General features: G+C 45.4%; 1 protein-coding gene and 1 pseudogene across 3 annotated transcripts in view; both read left to right on the top strand.

The window, feature by feature from the left end:
* Positions 1–625: 625 nt before the first annotated feature.
* Positions 626–22,324, top strand: part of Alox5 (arachidonate 5-lipoxygenase) — a 46,425-nt gene continuing 24,726 nt past the window's right edge. For all 3 annotated transcript variants that reach the window (XR_779920.1, XM_010622483.3, XM_010622482.3), the window contains exons 1-3: positions 626–920; positions 10,498–10,696; positions 16,275–16,356. Coding sequence is in view for 2 of the 3 variants with exons in the window: in XM_010622483.3 (XP_010620785.1) it covers positions 771–920; positions 10,498–10,696; positions 16,275–16,356 (431 nt within the window). In the remaining variant the exon portion in view is untranslated. The remainder of the gene's footprint in view (positions 921–10,497; positions 10,697–16,274; positions 16,357–22,324) is intronic.
* On the top strand, positions 7,367–8,052 carry LOC117285479 (annotated as a pseudogene).

The following is a 22,324-nucleotide window of genomic DNA, read 5'->3' as shown; positions in this document are numbered from 1 at the left end:
CCAGGCCAGGGGAGCAGCACCAAAACTGGAGCTCAGGTTTGCCCCAGTGGCCACAACCCCACCTCCGCGCCTCCGCCCTCCAGGTCGCCCGGTCTGAGGTGGGGCGTCGGGCCCGCGTGGGTCCGCCCCTCCTGGCCACCCGCGCTGGAGAACCTCAACCCGAACCCCCAAGCCAGGACTCCTCCCTGTTCCCCCGGCCCAAGGCTCAGAGGCTGCCGGGGGGGGGGCACCCCGGGATCGGGTGGGATGGAATGGGGTTCCCGAAGGAGCACCTAGTTCCCGGGGTGGGATTCCCTCAGGGCGCCCCGCTCCAAGGCCCTGCACGGGCAGAAGTCACTGGCTGATGAGGCAGGCAGGTGCAGGGCAGCAGGAAAGAGTAGAACGACTGCGGGAAGAAAATTGGACAGCGGCGAGGTGGCCCAGTCAGTCCCAGGGCTGCAAAGACGGAGACGGAATCTCACGGACCATGCAGGACGCGGGAACTGGAGACGCGGGAGCCACCACGACAGGACTGGGATAGGGTGTAAGTCAGGGAGGTGGCCGGGGGCGTGGCCGGGGCTCAGCTGACGGGACTGGAGGTGGGGCGGGCCTTTAGGGGTGATAGCGGTTTGTGGTTAGGGGCAGGGCTTGGGCAGAGACTTGTTTCGGGGCCGCTGGGCGGGGGCTGCGTTAGGGGTGAGGCCCGCAGCGAGAGGGTCGCTGCCCATCAGGTTCCGAGGACTGCTGGACTTGGAGCTGAGCTCCTGGCTCCCCAAGCCCCACGCCCCGCCATGCCATCCTACACGGTGACTGTGGCCACGGGCAGCCAGTGGTTCGCCGGCACCGACGACTACATCTACCTGAGCCTCGTGGGCTCGGCGGGCTGCAGCGAGAAGCACCTGCTGGACAAGGCCTTCTACAACGACTTTGAGCGTGGCGCGGTGAGTCGGGAACTGGACCGGGACGGGGACCTGCTGGCGGACGGAGGCGGGGGCAGTGGAGGGGACAGAGAGTGACACTGTGCACTGTCATTGTCTATGCAGTGAGGCTTCTCTGTCTCTGGGACAGGACAGGGACAGGGACGGGGCCTGCGGACATGGGTGGGGAGAACGGAGGGAACAGGGAGTGACACCACACACGGTCTCTGTCTTCGCAGCACAGCCTGGCTTCTCTGTCTCAGTGTGGCTTCTCTGTCTTGGGGACCTGGAGCCAGAACTTCAGGTCATGCTAGGGAGGGGGCGCTGAGTCCTGGGCTTGCCGAGACAGACAACGTGAGGGTAGTGCATCGGAGTCCGCGGCTCCATTCCACCCTGGCTTGTGCATTGGCATACTCAGTCCTTTCTCTGGCCTCAGTTTACCCATTGTAGAGTCGATGGCTGGTACTTGAGACAAGGGGGAGCACTGTCCCCTCTGGTGGCTGGAGTGGCTGATGTCTTTGATGCTCAGGGTGAGTCCCAAGGGACTTCAAAGGCAAGGAAGAGCAAATCCAGCCAGGGGTGGAGGGGAATGAAGCCCTCAGCCCTTCCCAATAGTAGACACACAGGGGGAAGGAAGAAGGGCCTCCCTTACTGCTCCCCAGTAGAGACCAGAGCCAGGCATGGACAGCCTTCACCTTCACCGACCTTCATGCACCTCACACATCAGGGCTGTGGTGTCTGTGAGGGAGAGAGCTGGTTCCAGAGCTGCCCCTGATGCTGAGGGCGAAGATCCTAGCCCATGGCTCTCTTCAGGGTGTGGGCCAGCAGGGGTTCAGCATCTCTCCCAGTACCTGGTACACAGGAAGTTCGCCAGTGTATCTGTGCCAATGTCCAGATACACGGGTGCTCAGGGAATATCCATTCCTTTCCACTGTGCTCAGCTTCTGAATCTGACCAGAAAGAAAACAGACTTTACCAGATGCCTTCTGACTAAAGGTTCATTATTAGTGAATCCATATGAAATTTCTTAGAATTCACTATTTGTGACCAGTGCAACTGGCGGTTTGGTGTTTCAGCTGAATATTTCTTGGATAAAATCTATGAAGTGTGTTTCAGGTCTGCAGAGCCTGCAGGCCATAGCAGTCTGCTGCTGTAGATTCCATCCTCCCAGAGGGCTTGATCCTTCCCCGCAGCTGGAAGCCCACTGTCCCCTGACTTGGGACATAGCGAGGCTCAGAGGGCTGTGTGTGCCACTCAGGAAAGCATAGCCATAACCTTGGTCACTACTTAGTCACCTCAATCAGGGAGCTGGCCCTGAAGGCCACAGTGCAATGTGGCCAAACATGTCACCATTTGGGAGGATGATGCTGTCTGCCATTTCCTAGCGGACACCTTCATTATGTCCATTTTTTCATGGATTTCTCAACACAAAAGACAGACAAGCAATTGGACCCTGCAGACCCTGTTCTCTTCCTCACACCACAACATTCTAGAGCCATAGGCCATAGGCATGCAGCTAGGGAACCCCCTGGATGGGTCCTCCAGGAGATGGGGAGGGCAGGAGTGGCCATCACGGGTAACTAGGTGGACAGTGGCCTCTGTTCTGCAGTACTCCCTTTTCTCTGTCCCCCCACTCTGAGGAGTCATTTAAATGACATTGTGATTAAACCCCTCATCAGGATCCCAGAGGCAAATTCCTAGAGAGATTTGCATGTCATATTTCCCTTGGGCTGAGTCAGGAGGGGCTCTATGCCACCAGGTGGGGGCCAGTTGGGTGTGAAAGACCTTTGAAAAGTGAGCATTTGAGAAAGTTCCTGTTGATGCAAAGTTACCCCATGCTGGTCTTGCACAGCCTAGAGCTACTTCCTCTTCTCTGGACAGTGTGTCTGACAACAAGACATCCCTTTTGGGCAGAGATTAAGACCAGCTTGGAGGAAGTCTGGCAAGGAGATAAAGCTTCACTTCCTGCTTGGAAGAGTGCTTGCAGTCGCTTCTATTCAGCACAGTAGAGCAAAAGCCAGGAAGGTGATTTCTATCTGCTCGTTACATCCTTTCAGGCTGTGGGTAGTCAGCACCTCTCTCCCTCAGTGCACAGCTTGGACAGGACTGGTTTGCTTTCCTTCTTTCTTTTACAACAAACTGAGGTACAAAACCTTGATTATTCTTTCCTGCACAGTGACTCAGGTCAGGACTGGGAAGGAGTCCTTTGCCATGGCTCCTCCTGTAAGTGGCACAGGTCGCTGATTCCCTCCCCACTTAGGAGAGCCTAGGTCCCACTCACCATAGCCTCTGCCCAGCAGCTGCCTAACTTCAAGCACATTTGATAAATTGCTTTGTTCCTTAACTCCATAAATGGAAGGTAGTCAGAGTCAGATGGGATGACTTATAGGACTGGAGACTTCTGGGGAGCCTTGGTCAGCCCATTTCACACCAGGACAGTGCTGTGAAGAAAGCTCAGGGAGAGCTGTGCCCAACCTATGTGAGGCCCTGGCTCCATCCCATCATGATGAAGGGAGGAAGGGAGGGAGAGAGAATGGAGGAATAGATATTTAATATATGATTCTTGGACATATTTAGGAAGTATGAGTTAGTCATGATAATGCTTCTTACATATATCCATGAATATCATATATTCATACATATATGAATATTCTTATATTTATGAAGGACAAATTCTAGAATATCTCCTCAGGAAGAAAAATGTGTGCATGGAGAGTAAATACTTCTTCCTTGAAGTCCTCAGGCTTGTTCTGTGTCCCTGCCCACCTATTCCCCACACCCTGGCCCCCTCTTCCTGAGTCCCTACTTCCCCCTCTGTCCTCCAGTCTCCCTGACGGCCAGCCCCAGCTCTGTCCCATGTTGACCTGTCTGCCCCTAAGTCTCCCGAGCCACTACCCTCTCCCTCTCTCTGCCCCCTGGGTTTCCTTCTTTTTTGTCTGCCTCCTAGGATCCCTCCCTTGAGTTCCCCTCCAGGACAGGTGGCCCAGGTCTTTTGCTCCATGGAAACCTTCTCTTCCTGTCTCTGCTCCGAGACTCATGCATGAACAAATGCCCTTTCTTAAAAGTTGATCAAAAAGTCAGATGGAAAAGATCAACCAACACTTTGATGAGATGTAGCCACGTACCACACAGCCACAGGTGGCATGTGTAATGGTGGCCTGTAGGGTGATGGTAGGGAAGAGAACTCCTGTCCCCTGTATTGTTGCTGTGCCTATTCAGATGTGCTTAGATCCATGAGCACTTCCCCTGTGCTGCAGTTGCCCACAGTACTGGCATAGCATCTTGTTGCCCGTGCGGCTAGGACAACAGGTGGCCATGCCATCTAGGATTGCACAGCACTTGCCATGATGTTTCCACAGTGGCTTTATTGTCTTGCCATGTCCCTGTCCCGCAGCTGCACTAGTGACTGAATCCCAGAGCTCTAGGCCCATAATCCACAGCAGAGTTGAAAGCAGCAAGTACAGTGACACCAGCCCTTCTGGACCTGAGTCTGGTGATGTCCATACCTCAGTCTCTCCAACATCTCACCTCTGCCTCCAGGACCTCTGTGCTGGGCCATCCATGCCCCCATGAACTCTTGCTATGGAATCTTGCTCCTGAGGCTCATTGCATCTGAAATGCCCCCCATACCTCCTCTCTCACCTCTGTTCCTGACCCTCTCACCCCTGAATCTGACCAGTCCCTAAGAGCAGCCTCAGCCTCCTTGTCTCTCAAAAGGCCTCACAGTGTCCTCCCTTGCAGTTGATCCAGGGCCAAGCCAGGCCTTCTGCCCTCAACCTAGTGCCTCTCTGGATATTTGGCCACCAGGATTGGATGGGACCTCACACAGGTGTAGGTTCTAGTCATGGGGTGGCAATTCCTCCTGGGCCCCATAGCAGCTGACCTCTCTGGGCCTCAGTTTCTCTCAGTGAAATGCGCTGAGTGTTCACTGAGCACCCGATATGGGCTGTGCCCTATGTATCTCGTCCTCCACACAGAATTCTCACGCATACATGCATGCTGTCAGAGAGGAAGCAGAGACCCATGTTTGCTGTCTGACTGTGGGCCCACCATCCTCCTGGAGGAGGCTTTCCTCTGTCTTGGGGTTCAGAGCCACAGACCCCAGACTGTGCTAAGACTTCCCGAGTTGGATTCTGGCTGTTCCCTCCAGGCCTGAGCTGGGCCAGAAACACCAGCCTGTGGCCTAGTGCCACCCTGGGGAGATGTCCGTGGCAGATGGAGGCACTCAAGGTCTGGGACTTCGCCTGGGGAGGTGCTATGGGGGACCAGGGTGGTCCAATTTTCTTGTGACTGTACCACAAAGGGCTAAAGGGGCACCCTGTTGTCCCTTCTTTCAGAGAAATGACTCCATCTCTTCCTTGTGGGCTACCACCGCCAGCCAGATAGCTGCCCCTTTGCCCTCCCCTCAGAGAGGGCCCTCCAGGCCCTTATGCAACTGTTACTTTAGAAAGGACAACACGTCCCTAGCCTTCCTGGCCTCCATCCCAGATTCTCTCACCCCCAGGATCCCCAGGAAAGCCACTTCCCCTGTAGCAGCTGTGGTGCCGCCAGCTCTCCAGTCCTGACCACATGCTGACTTCCCCCAGCCGGCCTACCCGGAGGGCAGCCCCTTCTACACCCACACAGGAACTCCCAGCAGGCTCTGAGTGAGGGTTTGGGTGCACACAGGGCAGTGTCCCCTCCACACACAGCCCTGGCTGCTCTGCCTGGTACAGGGATGCACATGCATGGTGGTGGGACCCTGGCTTCCCTGTGCCCAGGTAGAGTGGGTCGATGGCCCAGGACCCTCTGCTTTGGGGGAGTGAGGACCACACAGCCAGAGTCACCCAGACATCCAGTCACTTTGACTTCACAGTAATCCTGCCAGCTAGGTTTTATCTTGTTTGAAAGATGAAGAAACAGCCTCAAAGTGTGAGGCATCTGGCCCAGGCTCAACCATCACTCTGGAGCTAGGATGGTAACTCAGAGCTCAGACCTGCAGTGCTAACTTGTGCCTCTGGTCACGCCACCCTCCATTCCTCATTGTGCTGAAGTCTCTTTGGATCCAGTGTTGTTCAGGACCATCCTGTCCTCACCCTGCTCTTCAGACCAACTGTAAGCATCTGGCTGTTGTTTTGGGTTTTTGCACAGCTCCAATCCCCCTCCTCTCCCACTCTGGAAGTGGCCCCCAGGAGACAAGACAGCCCTTCCTCTCCCAAACCCTGGCTCACAGCCCAGTGCCCTGGGCCCACAAGCTCATCCCTGGGCTCCACCTATGGCACAAACAGGGCCGTGTCTGAGGTCCTCAAGCCCACCTCAGTGAGCTGTCCATGCAGCCTCTCTGGTGGCTCCTGCTCTCTTATACAAGGGCTCTTTCTGAGGCAACTATGAGACCTGTCCTTTCCCTGCAGGGACCAGAGGCTCCTACACTTGAGAAAGGACCAGGATGTGTTATCCAAGAATCAGCATGGCTTCTGTTCTCAGGGACTGTCCCTAACTGACGACCTAAGCCCAGACCACAGGGCCAAGGGAGGGAGCTTCTGCTTTTGACCACAGCGTCTGGCCTGGGCTACAGCGTCTGGCCTGGGCCATGACCACCACATGCCAGCTGCTCTGTATGCTCATAGCCAAGAGGTCTGCAGTCTCCAACTTCCCAGTGCTCTTGGGAAGCCACCCAGAGTTCTCTGAGCAGCTGTTGGGGCAGGAAGAGATAGGGACAGTGGATCACATGAGGGTGAACACCCCAGCCCTCCCCCCAGAACTCTGGGGCCAGGGAAAGGGTTAGGGAAACCCAGCCTGGGAAGTGCCTGCTCATCACTGAGGCCAGCACAGTGCTTGAGCCCCACCTGTCTCCTGTCTGCTCCCCAGCTGCTTCACACCAGCCATGCAGAAGCTGAGGCACTGCTGCCAAGTCTGCCGGTGCCCTGGGGCTGGGAGCAGAAGTCCACCATGCCCAGGGAGCCCAGCAGTTCAGTCCCAGGGACCTGGGTGGCAGCCTAGGGTACCACCTTCCAGTAGTAAAGTAGCCAAAACCTACCAGGAGATGGTCTGTTTGTCCTTGGCATCTGCCTGTGGCTGTGACTTGGGCTGGACCACCTGCCTGTCCCTGAGCCCCATCTGCCATCTCCTTCCCTGGCCCTAATGAGAGCTGAAGAGCTATAAAGGACTCTCACCACCTCAGCCACAGCCTCGGAGTGGCCAGACACAGTCTCAGATCACCAGTGTCCACCTACACATGCATAGGGCCCTCTGCTGTTCCCAGAAGCACACAGTCTTGCAGTGTCAGGCACCGGGTGAACATCAAGGCCAAATGAACTAAGAGGTTCACAGTAAGCAGGGCTCATTAAGAATCTCAGCTAGGGCTAAGCTTAAACTGAAGCGAGTTTGGAGGATGCCAGTGGAGCCCAAATCTGCAGAAACATTTCCAGGTCCATGGCACTTGCACATCAGCAGGAAGCGCAAGCCCGAAGGTCAGGACCCAGCTTATAGAAATGGGACGCTGGCCATCAGACACTGAAGAAGAAAGCAGAAAGGAGAGAATAAAAAGAAACATCATACATGGCCATCTTCCAGCAGTTCTTCAGATAGTAGAACATATAGCTGAAAGAAAGGTGGAAGGAAGTCAAGATCAACGTCAAGATCTTGGTCCAGAGATCTTCAACCTCATTCTCATTCTTATGATAGAAGATGCAGGCATTGGTCAAGCAGTAGCTCTTCTCATGGTGCTAGAAGAAAATGAAGTTGAAGTCATTCAAGAGGTTGAAGGAAATCTTACAGAGTTGAGATCTAGGTCTAAAAGCAGAACAAGAAGGTCCAGGTCAAGACCTCGTCCACAATCCCATAGGTGAAACAGTGAAAATGATTGAAAGTGATTGAAGCTATTGAAAGTGATTCTTTTATTCAGCAGAAATTCAGATCAAGTAAAGAAGTCAGAAAGTCAGTGGGACCTAGTAAAGTGAAACATACAACTTCAATATCAGGAGCAGCATCTGTAGTTGATGATCCACCCAGTGTCAAAAAGAAATAGACCCTAGCAGCATCCTTACTGCTATCAAGTACCAAGATAACAATTCTCTGGCTCATCCATATTTATTTATTGAAAAAGCTGAAGCTGAGGGGGTTCAAGAGATGAATTGCTCTCCAAAAAGAGAGATTAATGGGCAGTCCTGTGGCCTAAGTAGTGATACATTGATGGCTAAATCAAAAGTAACTGAAAATTTAGGTTTTGAATCTCAATATTAACTTTTAGTCTTAAAAAGAACTTAGCTTATTATGTAAAATATATTTATATCCTCTCTTGTAGGCTTGAATATTTGTTGATTTGAACTGAATCAAACATTGTGAATATCAAAACTAGAACAACATTTTTTTTCTTTTTATTGAGTTTATTGGTACAATCTAGGTATACAATACAGTTACATTCATCATTGGGATTCTGTACCTTACATAATAGATCTTGATTCTCATTTTTTCCCCTTGTCCCTGCCCTCCCTTCACATTTTTCAGTCTCATATTTTTTTCCTCTCCCTTATTACCTTTCCCCCACCCTTCCCACTTTCCCTACACCTTTAGCCCTTTACTTCCTACTTGACATTATTAATTATCTCATTAAGATCCTGTGTACTATTATAGTTTTTCACACCAAAGAAACTATTTGGTATTTCAGTTAAAGAAATCTCTATGAACATTAAAAATAGGGAATCCTAAAATAAAACTAAAAAGAAAAGTAAAAGAGAAAAGGCAATGATGTAACATTAAAATAATCCTTAATTCTGGAGATGAAAATGGTCCGTGAACATATTTAAATTGCTTCTTGCTCTTATAGTCTTATCTTATTCTTTTTTTCATTATTTAGAGAATGCTTTATTAGTTTCTGTAATCAAACGCATGTAGATATGTCCTTACATATTTAGTACGATGTGTTACCCCTGTATACATGGAAAAAAAATAAAAAAATAAAACTGAAAAAAATTAACATTTCTAGACCAATATGGCTTTCCATTTCTGTACAATGTCAACTCAACACAGTAAATTGGGATGACGTTTTCCAAAGTTGGCAGCACCGTTAAAGTTTCCCAAAATCCAAAATAAGCAGTATGTAGTGCATCGATAGCAGCAACAGCTTTTCCAGGTTCTGCAGTCATCTGAACAAAATTATAGGCATTCAGCACATTCCATTAAAACAAAACAAAACAAAAAGAAAAGAATAATATTCAGAAAACAGCAAAGTTCTGTTGCTGTTGTGGTACCTGGCACCATTTGTTTTATTAGCATCTTAATCATCATCTGGAAAGAGAACATTCTAGAGTAATATCATTAAATGTAGCTCTGATAAAGCACAGTCCCTACTATGTATCATAAAGCAGGTATAAGATATTTTACATTCATAGAGGTATGATACAGTACCGTCCTACATCAAAAATACTAGAATCAGTTTTGGTTTGAAATTTACTTTGTCTGCCAATAAGATTGCTGCCCCTGTTTTTTTGCTGGGCTCCTGTCACATGTAGAACAACATTTTTAAATGCATGAAAATGTACTGTTAATAAAGCCATTCCTAAAAATATCAATGTTAAAAAAAAAAAAAAGAATCTTGGCTAAAGGGCTGTGATCAACTGAGATGTCTGGGACAGTTGCATGAGTTCAGGAAGTATGGCATGTATGTAGGCATGCACCAGTGAGATGCCAGTCTGCTGTGAAAAGAATAGAATCTTGACATCTGTGGCAGCATGAATGATCCTGGAGGTCATCATGCTAAGTGAAGTAGACCAAGCACAGACAGACAAGTACCACACATTTTCGCTCCCACATGAAGCCAGACAATGGGTTCCCTGGAAGTGGGAGGAGAATCATGGTCCCTGGAAGCTGGGAAGAGGGAATGGGGGCTGCAGCATGGGTACCACGGTGCAGAGTGGAGGGAGGAGTTCTGATGTTCTGCTCAGCACAGAAAGTGACTGTTGTGAATAATAAATCATTATAATTTCACAAATCTAAAGGAGGATTTTGAATGTTTCAAAGAAAGGCAAATGTTTGAGGTGGTGGAAATGTAATTACCTGGTTTGATCATGGCATATTATATATATGCATGAAAATATCACACCATATTCCATTTATGAACAATGGATATTTTTTTAAACTTAGCTAAATCAACCATGTGGATGGTAAAACTTTACCTCTGCCCATTTGGCTGGTCCTGAGAATTTAGTTGACCTAAGACAATTAGCAGGAGATGTACAGATTTTTTTCAGTACAAGGTGTACATGGCTCAGGGCCCCCAAAAGAAAACAAAAACCTGAAAATGCACCAAGAGCCAATCTCAAGTGTACTGAGCTGTGGTCAGGAAGGGGCTGGGCAGGGTGGTGATGCATGGAGGAGGGTCCTAGAGGAGAGGGCCAGGATAATGGGGTCACTTTTGCACCCACCCCAGTGACAGGCTACTGCTACCTTTGGAGTTGAGAGAATGCCTTTCCCAGGGGTCCAGTACTTTCTTTCATCACCATTATTAGTGCCCTTGAGTCAGGATGTTGAATCTGCAGAGCCTCTGTTAGGGTGGCATGTTCTTAACCTCTCTGAGGTCAGGCTCAGGGACCCTGATGGCTGACAGCCCTGTCTTCCTGCCCAGGTCGATTCCTACGAAATCTCTGTGGACGAGGAGCTGGGAGAAATCCATCTGGTCAAAATTGAGAAGCGCAAGTACTGGCTGCATGATGACTGGTACCTGAAGTATGTCACACTGAAGACGCCCCACGGGGACTATGTGGAGTTCCCCTGCTACCGCTGGATCACGGGTGACAGCGAGATCGTGCTGCGGGATGGTCGCGGTGAGCTCAGGACCCAAGCCAGAGGCTGTCCCCTGGGATGTCCTGTGCCTGAAGCCCCCCTGGGCGGACTTCTGCTCTGTGCTTTGATGCACCTGTAGGAGGTGCCATCCTCCTCCCTCCGATCCTGATTAGCCCAGGCTGGAAAAGAGGCCTCAGGACCAGCTGAGTCCCACTGTGCCCCCATAAGGAGTCAGGCACTGCTTCTGCTCGAACAGCCTTGACCACTTCCCAGGAACAGGGTTCTCTGGATCATTTCTTTCTTCAGAGAAGCTGTGGTACAGGAGATAAGACAATCATTACCCACTTTGTGATGAGGAAGAAAGTCCTCTAGCTGGTGTCTTTCCACCGTCAGACCACACTCCATGGTTCCTGATGTGGAGTTTTACTTAAGAAACCCAATTCCAGTGTTTCTCAACTGGATGTCTGGGACTAGGAGGATTTCTTTATTCCTAAACCTCAGGGCAGGAAAAACTCACAAAATTCACTTTATCTCGGGCAGCCAGGATTTGGAAGGTTGCAGAAAGAATAGATTAGAAAAGTATTTTTCCCAGGTAAAAAGAAAGAAATTTTTTTGAAAGAAAGAGTACATTCATCGTGTATATCCTTGTTTATCTTGTTGAATGTATACTTACCAACGTAAGTTGTTTTTTTTTTTCTGGTGCATGTAGGGGTGGACTAGAGATCCAGCTCAAGGCCTTGCACATACTGGGCGAGTGCTGGACCACTGAGCTACATCTACAGCCCTCACAGCAATTGTTTATTCACACTCCTCTCCGAAACACTTGGTAACGCCATTGTGCTAGGTACACATAAATGTCATTTTGTCTCTTGTTGGAGTGCAGGTAGTGAGCGAGGTAAATGAGAGATGATATTGGAACTTTGCAGAGAGAGGCATCGAATGTCACAAGGACATTGGAGCTGAGAGCCAAGGAGTGAACCAGGAGTCTCATGCTGGCACTCTGAATACTCCTCCATCACTGCGTTTCATGGGTCCTCATAGCACTCACCACACTGCACATCATACGGCATGCAAAAGCCCTGTCCCATAATTAAGACAAAACTTGTGGAATTCGACACAACTCAGGACTTTCCTAAAATATAAGCACAGAGCCCTGTTTTCTACTACTGTTTAAAACAAGGTCAGGGCCCCCATGTGTTTCAGGACACAGGCTGAGCAGTATCTATTTTAAAGTGTACATTACGTAGAAAAAAGCTGCTTCTCTTAAATCACTGGCTTAGTTTTTCATGGTTTCTCTTGAACCATAATCAAATCACTCCTTTCCCATAGCATTAATCTCTTTTGTCCTAAAAGAAAATGAAGCACTGTTTATTTGTTTGTTTTATACTTTGTTCTTCCTCAAAAGACCTTATTTCCAACAAAGGGGAAATCTATGATACACTCAATTTTATTTACTGTTAATTTTATTTGCTATTAATTACTACCCATTTCCTAGAAAGGCTTGACTTTATTTCTTTTCATAATGTATTACACCTAACAGAAACTTAGATCATATCCCTCTAATCTTTGCCTTGGCTTTGGGATTAGAGAGGAGTGTTGGAAACATGTTGCTTATTTCTCTGTTCCCTTCCTAACGTGGCTCTCTCTCCCAGTATTGTTGTTAACTGCCCAGGTTTTAATGAGATCACTTACTCATTTATATGAATCCAAGAAATCTTTATCGTCTACCTGCTCTGTTCCAAGCACTACTCTAACATCTAGGATTGAGGGGTGCATGAGACTGACAAGCTCCTGGGGGCAGATACTGGACGAACATGGAAATAAGTTAACAACAGTGCCTCAGAAACAGGCTAAATGCTGTGATCATGGCTTTTATCTCCCAGAGTGGTAGGCTTAGAGGGCTTCTTTACGGAAGTGACTTCAGTGGAGAACTGGATGGGGAGGAGCCAGCTGATTTCTCTGGATCCAGCTAGGTGAGTGCAGAGCATACTAGAGAAGTCTGGAGTACTCTTTTTCCGCAGATTCAGTTTTCAGGAGTGAAAGAGGTTTTTCCATTTTTAGCATGGCATGTCTCAGGTAGTACTGGGGCTTCTGGATTTAGCTGTGTGCTCTGTAGCACAGTTAAAGTTCACAACTCGGATATTTCTGTGAGTTCATAGTCTCAGGGAGGACTCTTGTTTGCCAAGTGGGGTGTTGAAGGGCTTCTCTGTTTCTGCTGTGTTGATACTTTTGAAGCTCTCCTAAAGAGCAGCATTTCTGTGTGGTTTGCTTTGAACTTTAAGAGTTAGACCAATTTCAGTGAACAGATGCCATCATAATATACTAGTTAATTTACACAGATGTCAGTAGTTCAGATGCAACATTTGTCTCCTCGGGCACAGGCTCAACTGTATTTGACTCTAAAAGCCCCACACCTTGCTTGGCAGGTCAGTACTAGTAACTACTTTTTATTTGTCTAAGTCAATTTCCTTTTAGTTTAAATACTAGCTTTGTCTTTAGAAATAAGAAATCTCAAGTTGAAAGCCCACTGAATTTATGAATTTAACAACAGTGAATTGTAAAATTCATATGAGGATAAACAGAACAAATCTAGCTCACTTTTAAAGTTTAACATTACTCTAAAAAAAAAAAAGACAAGCAGAAGAAACACCTTATTCAATAACTGCTCAACAATAGGCTGCAGAGAAGTCTTTCTCATTTATCATGTAGCATTCTGGCCGCAAAGTAAAACATTAATAGCATCTGAACCTTCCTCTCATCCCAGTAAACCCAACCCTACCAGCCAGAAGCAGAAGTCTCATGAAGAGGTGTAGAGGAAGATAGCATATGCTCTAGTTTTCTGTTTTAATGGACTCTGGAATATATCTTTGACCTGAGACATAGGCAAAGTTTAAATCCAGTCCATATTGTGTTAGGCTGTTGGTCTCCCTTTTCTGAATAACTCCTAACTCTTCCTTTTCCGCTTAAAGGCTGTGGAGGTATCTGTTGTTCTCATACAGGGAGGCTACAATATGGAAAGTGGCTGCATGGATTCTAGGAATTGCTTGGCCTGTATGCAGGGCCAGGCCCAGGTGGGCAGAGACTTTGGGGAAGCTGATGAGTGAGAAAGTAGGGAGCATGTGTCCATTGCACCTACTAGGACATGCTAGCTTCTGCTCTTGATAGATTTTTCTGCCTTGACTCTGCTTCCAAATTTCTAGAAAAATCAAATGCTCAAGGATCTGGGCTGTGTCTTGTCATTTGCATCTTGCTGGCCATAGTTTGGGAGCTCATTATAGAGTAGGAGTAACCCCCTACAAACCTCTTGCTGCCCCCCTGCCCCTGTAATGTAGTGGTCCTGCTGCCTCCACAGCTCATGGAACAATGGGGTAAAATCCCGGTATTGCTGGTCCAAAAGCTGATGTAGTCATAACAAGGGGTGGTAATACAAATTAGGCTGTTAAATGCCATAGTTGTTCTTTGAGACTAGTGGGAGGCTCTGAAAGTAGCTCCTCCTGAGAGAATCTGACTGCAATCTCGTCTGTGAGCACCTTGGAGAAGGGTGCTTGAGAAACACTTTTTCCTTAGGCTTTGGGAAGACTGAGTGAAAGTCATCATCATCCAGAAGTTATAGGGGTGACAAGCCTTTTTCATAAAGACTATGCTCTGGTCATCAAGTGGGTTCTCATCAAGTTTTTTATTAGGACTTATAACCACTTTCTTATCACTGAAGCTGCTCACCTTTGGGACTGGCTATTTGTGAGGATCAGAGGTGACACTGCTGGCTGGCATTCTGCCAGGGTTAGGGCATACTGCCCCTCTTGGTTTTGCACTAAGGGCATTCTTGCCCTTTTCCCCAGATTCCCTGGAAAATCACTGAAGGGCCTTGCTCTTCAAACCCATTACTCATTTTTTGGAACTTCTTTGGTTCCTCATTCTTACTTTGTCCCTAATCTGAAATTCATTTTTTAGGGTTACAGGAACTCTGTTTGGAATGAAGGTGGTACATGCCCTCTTGAAAAGCAGTCTTTTAGACAGGATGGTGGCACGAATAGCAGATCCCATGGACTAAAGCATGTGGATCATAAGCTTTTGGAGGGTGCCCTATCCACACCTGGCCTAAGGGCAGCTCCAGTGGTAGTAGAAATCAGGTAGCTCCAACACCTTAGGAAATTTCCTCCCATTTTTTGCCTGTGTGTCACCATCTTCAGTGTTGTGGATTTGTCAAAGTCCTCCTGCTTTGACTCAAAAGCAGTTAGGAGAAGTCTCAGTGATTTAGAATTCTGAGCCCTCAAGGTTCCCCAGATTGTCAGGTGCTTTTTTGGTTTTGTATCTACTGCATTTTGTAAAAATGTCAATGTTTGATGGAATGGAACTTTTTAAAACCTGACCCTTTAGCACAGAGAACTGGAGATCCTACCCCATCCTATCATTTCCTGTGCTGTCCTATTCCATACATGATTCTCTGCTTTTCAGGAAATTGGGGCTCCTCCCATTGATGATTATGTTGACTCTGATCTTTGGCTTTGCCCATACGTGATTGTGATCCCATCCTACCTGCTCTGACAAGTGGCCTGCCCTCAGCTACCTGCCTGGACTCCTGCAGTGACAGCCGGCAGCAGGACATACCTAGGGTCACCTATGGATCCTGGGCCCGTGGTAGGGATAGCACTAGGATCAGCTCAGCTCTTCCCACCTACTGGGCCCAGGCCAAGGGTAGGGCTGCACAGGGCACTCTCCTCATCCTGTCCTGAGGCCCCATACTGCTATAATCACCTCCACCTCACAGATGGGGAAGTCAAGGCAGCTTGCTCTGGGTCACATGGCTTTAAGTCATAGCCAGGCTACGTCCCAGCCCAGGTGTGGCCCCTCCAGCCACAGCCTGGGAGACCCATTCTGTTTTGGAATGGAGCTTCCTTCCTGGGCTCATGCAGGCACCACAGGGGCCAAGACAGTGTCCACCACCAAGGGCCAGGCCTTGAGTTGTACACTTCTCCTTGAACCCACCAAGTACACTTAGCAACACAGGAGCCTTGAACCCTATTACTCTCTAAGGCCCCACAGGCTCCACATCAGCTGAAATTTCTGCCCAGCATAAGAGGGGCAAGGCTGTGCTGCAGTGGTTTAAAAGTACCCAGGACAGACTGCAGGATGTTGTCTCCTGCAGGGAGATTCCTGCAGAGGCAGGGCCCAGGGGAAGAAGAGAATCTAGAAAGGGATACCCATTATTCCTACCACATAGGCTGGGACCATTGCTCCAGCCCTGGTAAGCCAGTCAGAACCTGACTCAACTCCTGCATAGGGAACTGGGGATGGAGCACTGCTTGTGCTGAGCAAGGGAGCAGGAGGAGAAGGAAGTGGATTTGCCTTTTGTAAAGAGCATGGCTGAGAACATGGGATTTGGATTTTGTATTGCAAACTCACTAATTAGATGTGTGATCTTGCCCCAGGGCAAAGCTATTTACCCTATTCTCTTGCCTGTTTCCTCACCTTAGTAAATGAAAGTGTTTTGGTTAGAATGCATAAATGGGACCCAGCACGGGAAGCATCTGAGTGGGCAGGCGTCAGAGGGAAATGTAGGCACAGTACTTCATTACTGCTCTCTCTCTTAGACTCCTCATATATGTGCTTCTTTTGCAGCTAAACTGGCCCAAGATGACCAGATCCACATTCTTAAGCAGCACCGTCGCAAGGAGCTGGAGAAGCGGCAGAAACAGTATCGGTGAGTGTGATGAACCACAGCTGTGGCCCTCTGCCAGGAGGCCATGAAGCCCCACAGTCCCAGGCAGGACCCTAGTCGCTGTTTCCGGCTGAGGTGACAAAGGGAGTTAGTGTGGAAGACACTCAGGATTAGCCCCGAGGCATGGGAAGGACAGGGTGCAAGAGCTTGCCTTACCTGGGTGCTTTCCCCGCTGAGGTCTGTGCCCTGCTGAGGTCAGTTGTAAAAGTGATGCATGAGCTACAGCAAAGTTGAAAAATCTTTAGTGAACTGACCAAAAAAGAAAAAAAAAGTATCAAATTATTAAAATTAGAAATGTGGAAAAATTACTAGCAATCATACAGAAATTAAAATCAATAAAAATAGTAATGGACACAATTGTACACCAACAAATTAGACATGGATAAATCCCAGGCAGACAAACTACAAAACTGGTCTAAGAAGGAACAGATAACCTGAAGGTGCCAGTCACAAAGAGATTGAGTTAATAATTTAAAACTTACTACAAGAAATCAATACAATGGAAACTAAGAAAACAATACAAAAAAAATCAATGAACTGAAGAGTTGGTTTTTTGAAAGAATAAATAAAATTGATAAACCCTTAGCCAACCTTGTCAAAAAAGGGAAGAAAAAAGGCTCAGATCCATGCAATTAGGAATGAAAAAGGTGAAGTCACTCACAATAGATCCAGCAGAAATCCAAGGATCATCAATACCTACTTTGAGAACCTTTACTATAATAAAATGGAAAACACAGAAGAAATGGACAGATTTCTAGATACTTATGAATTACCAAAGTTAAACAGAGAAGATAAAAATATTCTAGACACCCCTATTACAATCAGTGAAATTGAAAATGTAATTAAAAGCTTACCAATGAAGAAAAACCCAGGTCCTGATGGATTCAACACCGAATTCTACAAGACATTTAGAGAAGTACTGCCACTACTCTTTAAATTTTTCAGTGAAATTGAAAGGGAAGCAATACTTCCAAATTCATTCCTGAAAGCAAGTGTTATTTTGATTCCCAAACCAGGGAAAGACCCAACTAAAAAACAGAACTACAGGCCAATCTCCTTAATGAACATAGATGCAAAAATCCTTAATAAGACACTGGCAAAAAGAATACAGAGGGTCATCAAGAAGATCATATATTCTGACCAAGTCGGATTTATTCCAGGGATGCAAGGATGGTTCAACATACGTAGATCAATAAATGTAATACAATGTATTAACATAGTCAAGGACAAAAAACATATGATCATCTCAATAGATGCAGCAAAAGATTTGACAAAGTTCAACACCCATTCATGATAAAAAAACACCCTGCAAAAAATTGGAATAGATGGTCTATGTCTCAACTTAATAAAGGCTACCTATGAAAAACCCACAGCCAACATCATATTAAATGGCCAAAAACTGAAAACCTTCCCACTAAAATCAGAAACAAGACAAGGATGCCCACTATCACCACTCCTGTTCAATGTAGTTCTAGAAACATTAGCCACAGCAATTAGACAAGAGAAAGAAATTAAAGCAATAAAGATAGGAAAGGAAGAAGTTAAGCTGTCACTATTTGCTGATGATATGATACTCTACATTGAAGATCCATAAAACTCCATCAAAAAACTTCTAGACTTAATTGACAGATTCAGTAGAGTATCTGGATACAAGGTGAATACCCAAAAATCAATAACCTTCTTATACACAAATAACAAACTCACTGAGAGAGAAATTAGGGAAACAATTCCTTTCACAATAGCATCTAAAAAATGAAGTATCTAGGAATCAATCTAACAAAATAAGCAAAAGACCTTTACACTGAAAACTACAGCATTCTGAGAAAAGAGATCAAAGAGGATATAAGAAAATGGAAAGATATCCCCTGCTCCTGGGTAGGAAGAATCAACATAGTGAAAATGGCTATACTACCAAAACTGCTACACAGATTCAATGTAATGCCAATTGAAATTCCAAGAGTATATTTCACAGAACTAGAGAAAATAATCCAAAAATTCATTTGGAACCAGAAGATACCTAGAATAGCAAAAGCCATACTAGGCAACAGAGACATGGCAAGGGGGTATAACAATTCCCAATTTGAAACTATAGTACAAAGACACTGTGATAAAAACAGCATGGTACTGGAAAGAAACAGGTATGAGGATCAGTAGAATAGATTGGAAGATACAGAAACAACTCCAGATGTATTCACCTACCTCATCTTTGACAAAGGAGCCAACCATCCTCACTGGAGGAAAGATAGCCTTTTTAATAAATAGTGTTGGAAAAACTGGATTCAAGCTGCCAAAGATTAAAACTAGACCCTTATGTTTCACCATGCACTAAGCTAAAATCCAAGTGGATTAAATATCTAAATATTAAAAAAGAAACACTAACCTTTCTGGAAGATGGGTTAGGCAGAACTCTTGAAGACATTGACATAGGAAAAGACTTTATGAACAAATCCTCAATAGCATGGGAACTAGCACAAAGAATCAACAAGTGGGATCTCATCTTATTAAAAAGTTTATGCACTGCAAAAGAAACACCAACAGAGCTAAGAGACAACCTACAATGTGAGAAAAAATTGTTAACAGCTGCTTCTCAGAAAAAGAACTATTATCTAGAATATATAAAGAACTCAAAAAAGTCAGGCCCCCCAAATATGAAGACCCAATTCATAAATGGGCATCTGAAATGAACAGACACTTCTCAGGCAAAGAAGTAAAAGCAGCAAATAAATATATGAAAAAATGTTCCACATCACTGGTCATTTGAGAGATGCAGATGAAGACAACACTGAGATTCAACCTCAGCCCACAAAAAATGGCTATCAAAGAATCAACCAATAACAAATGTTGGCAGGGTTGTGGAGAGAAAGGAACCCTTCTCCATTTTTGGAGGGAGTGCACACTAGTGCAACCACTGTGGAAATCAATATAAAGATACCTCAAAGAACTAGGATTAGAGGTTTCATTTGACCCAGCTATCCCTCTGCTGGATATCTTTCCAAAAGAATTAAAAGACTCATACAACAGTGATATATGTGCACCCATGTATATAGCGGCACAGTTTGTAATAGCTAAAACTTGGAAACAGCCCATTTGCCCATCAGTTGGAGACTGGATAAAGAAGACGTGTTTTTTCTATAAAATGGAAAACTACACAGCTATAAAGAATGAGAAATTAGAGTCATTCATAGGAAAATGGATGCATATCGAGGTCATACTCTTAAGTGAAATGAGTAAGTCACATGTGTAAATTGCGAATTGTTTCTCTGGTGTGAAAAACTATAATCATACATAAGATCCTAATGGCATAATTGACAATGTGAAATAGGAAGAAAAGGGCTAAAGGTGTAGGGGAAGTGGGAAGGGTAGGGGAAAGGAAACAGGGGAAAAGAAAAAATATAAGAAAACGAAAAAATGGAAATAAAGTTTTTGTAAATAGGGAAGGGAGGGGGGGTGAAGGGAGGACAGGGATATGAGGAAAAAAATGAGAACCAAGACCTGTCATGTAAAGGTACAAGATCCCAATGATGAATGTAACTGTACTGTATACCTAAAATGTACCGATATACTCAAGGAGAAAAACAAAACTTACTACAAATACAACCCCAGGCCTGGATGCTCTACTAGTAAGTTTTAGCAAATGCTTAAGGAATTAATACTGATCTGTATAAACTCTTCCAAAAAACCATGCAAAGGCATTGTAAAGAAATAGAACAATACACCAGTACCCTACCTTAGTTACACAATGCTGACATTTTCAACAAAATCTTAGCAAGCTTTGCATACTATTAACAAGCAGAGTTTATCTCTAGTATACAAAGCTGATTTAACATCTAAAAATTGGTTGATCTAATATATCATATGAATGAAAAACAAAAATCACAAAATCATCTCAATACGTATTTTTAAAAAGCATGTTTAAAAACCCAATACCCTTTTACAATAAAAACACTCAAAAAGTAAGAATCATAGAGAACTTTTTCCACCTGTAAAGGATATTACAGAAAGCTCACAGTTAACATCACATTTTATAAGGTAAGACTGGATGGTCCCCTAAGATCAAGGAACAGGATAAGGATGATGTTTTTTTGTCGCCTATATGCAGCCTTACCCTGGAGAATCTACACAGGTAAGATAGAGAGGAAAAATTAAAATAAAGGCACAGCATTGGATGACAGTTAGCAAAACAATCACTATTCATAGACAACACGTTTCATAGGGAAAATTCTATGTAATTTTTTGCCAAACCCAAAAAACTATTAGAACTAATAAACTGGCAAGGTTGCAAGATACAAGATCAATAAACAAAAATCAATATCAAGTATTTTCTATGCAGTAGCAATTAACAATCTGAAAATAAAAATAAAAACTCTATTTACGATAACACCAAAAGAAATAGGATATTTATGAATGAATTTAACAAAAGTAATCTAAGATTAATGGAAGGAAATTCTAAAACTTTGAAAATAATTAAAGACTGAAACAAGTTGAAAGATATCTCACTTTCATGGATCACAGGACTTAATTTTGTTAAAATGGCAAAAATCCCCAAATGCTGTACATATTCAATACAGTCCTCATTAAAAATTCCAGCTAGATTTTTTGCAGAAATTGGCAACCTGTTCCTAAAATTCATATGGAAGTACAAGAGACCAAAATAGCCAAAGCAATCTTGGAAAAAAAAAAAGAAAAGAAAAGTAGAGGACTTGCACTTCCCAATATTAAAATTACAACATAGCTGTGGTATTCTGAAAATGTAATATTGCAAATCACATCTATGACAAGAGAATTGTATGCAAAATACATAAAGAGCTCTTACAACTCAATAAAAAGATAAATAGTCCAATTAAAGACAGGCAAGTACCTGAACAGACATTTCTCCAGGAAAACATGCAAATACCAGTGAGCTTAAGGTGATTCTTGGCACATTAGTCATCTAGGAGATGCTGACCCCCATACCTCAGTGAGACACCCCTTTACACCCACTAGCACAGTGAGGACCAGTCATAAAATAACAAGCCTTGACCAGGATGTGGAGAGATCAGAACCCTCATAAGCTGCTGGTGGGGATGTAAAAGGGTACTGCTGCTTTGTAACACGGTCTGGTAGCTTCTGGAGTTATTAGAGAGTTACTGTATGATCCAGCAGTTCCACTCCTAGGCATATACCCAAAAGAAACAAAATGAAACAAACAAAAGTAAATCTTGCTCTGGAACAATTGTAGCAGTATAACCCATGATAGCCAAAAAGTGTACGCAACCCAGATGTCCATGAACTTACAAGTGAATAAGCAAACTGTGGTGTGTGTATTCCTTAAAAGAAACCAATGCTACAGTGTGGATAAACCCTGAACACATGCTAAGTGAAAGAACCTAGTCATGAAAAATCATGTTCCCCCCCCCCATAATACCAGAGATTCAATTTAGGACCTTGTGGTTGCAAGACAGGCATGGCACCACTGAGCTAAAGCCCTGGCCCAAGATCATCTCTTGTATGATTCCTTTTATATGGAATGTCCAGAACAGGGAAATCTTCAAAGACCAAAAATACATCAGCAATCACTGTGACAAAGTATCTGAGATAATCAATTTAAAAAGAGGGAAGGTGGGCCAGGGATTTAGCTCAGTGGCACTGTGCCTGCTTTAGAAGTGCAACGTCCTGAGTTCAATCCCCAGTATCAAAAAGAAGGAGAGGGAGAGGGAGAGAGAGAAAGAAGAAGGAAGAGGAGGAGGAGGAGGAAGAGGAAGAAGAAGAAGTCAGCTGGGGAGCAAAGAGAGACAAGAAAGGGATGGGCTCCCACTGTCTCCACCACAGGCACTCTGCCAATAACCAGTTTCTCCATGAAGCTTTACCTTCACAAAACTTTTAGAGACGAGTGCCCAAACTATAACCTAAAACCCACTTATTTATTACAAAATGCCAACACTGCCAGTAAACCTGAATATCCTATACTCAG

Source organism: Fukomys damarensis, unplaced genomic scaffold (assembly GCF_012274545.1).
Source record: "Fukomys damarensis isolate Sample0158 unplaced genomic scaffold, DMR_v1.0_HiC HiC_scaffold_1, whole genome shotgun sequence".
Taxonomy (NCBI): Eukaryota; Metazoa; Chordata; class Mammalia; order Rodentia; family Bathyergidae; genus Fukomys; species Fukomys damarensis.
Note: the sequence above shows the minus strand (reverse complement) of the source record. Positions and strands in the feature narration are given on the sequence as shown.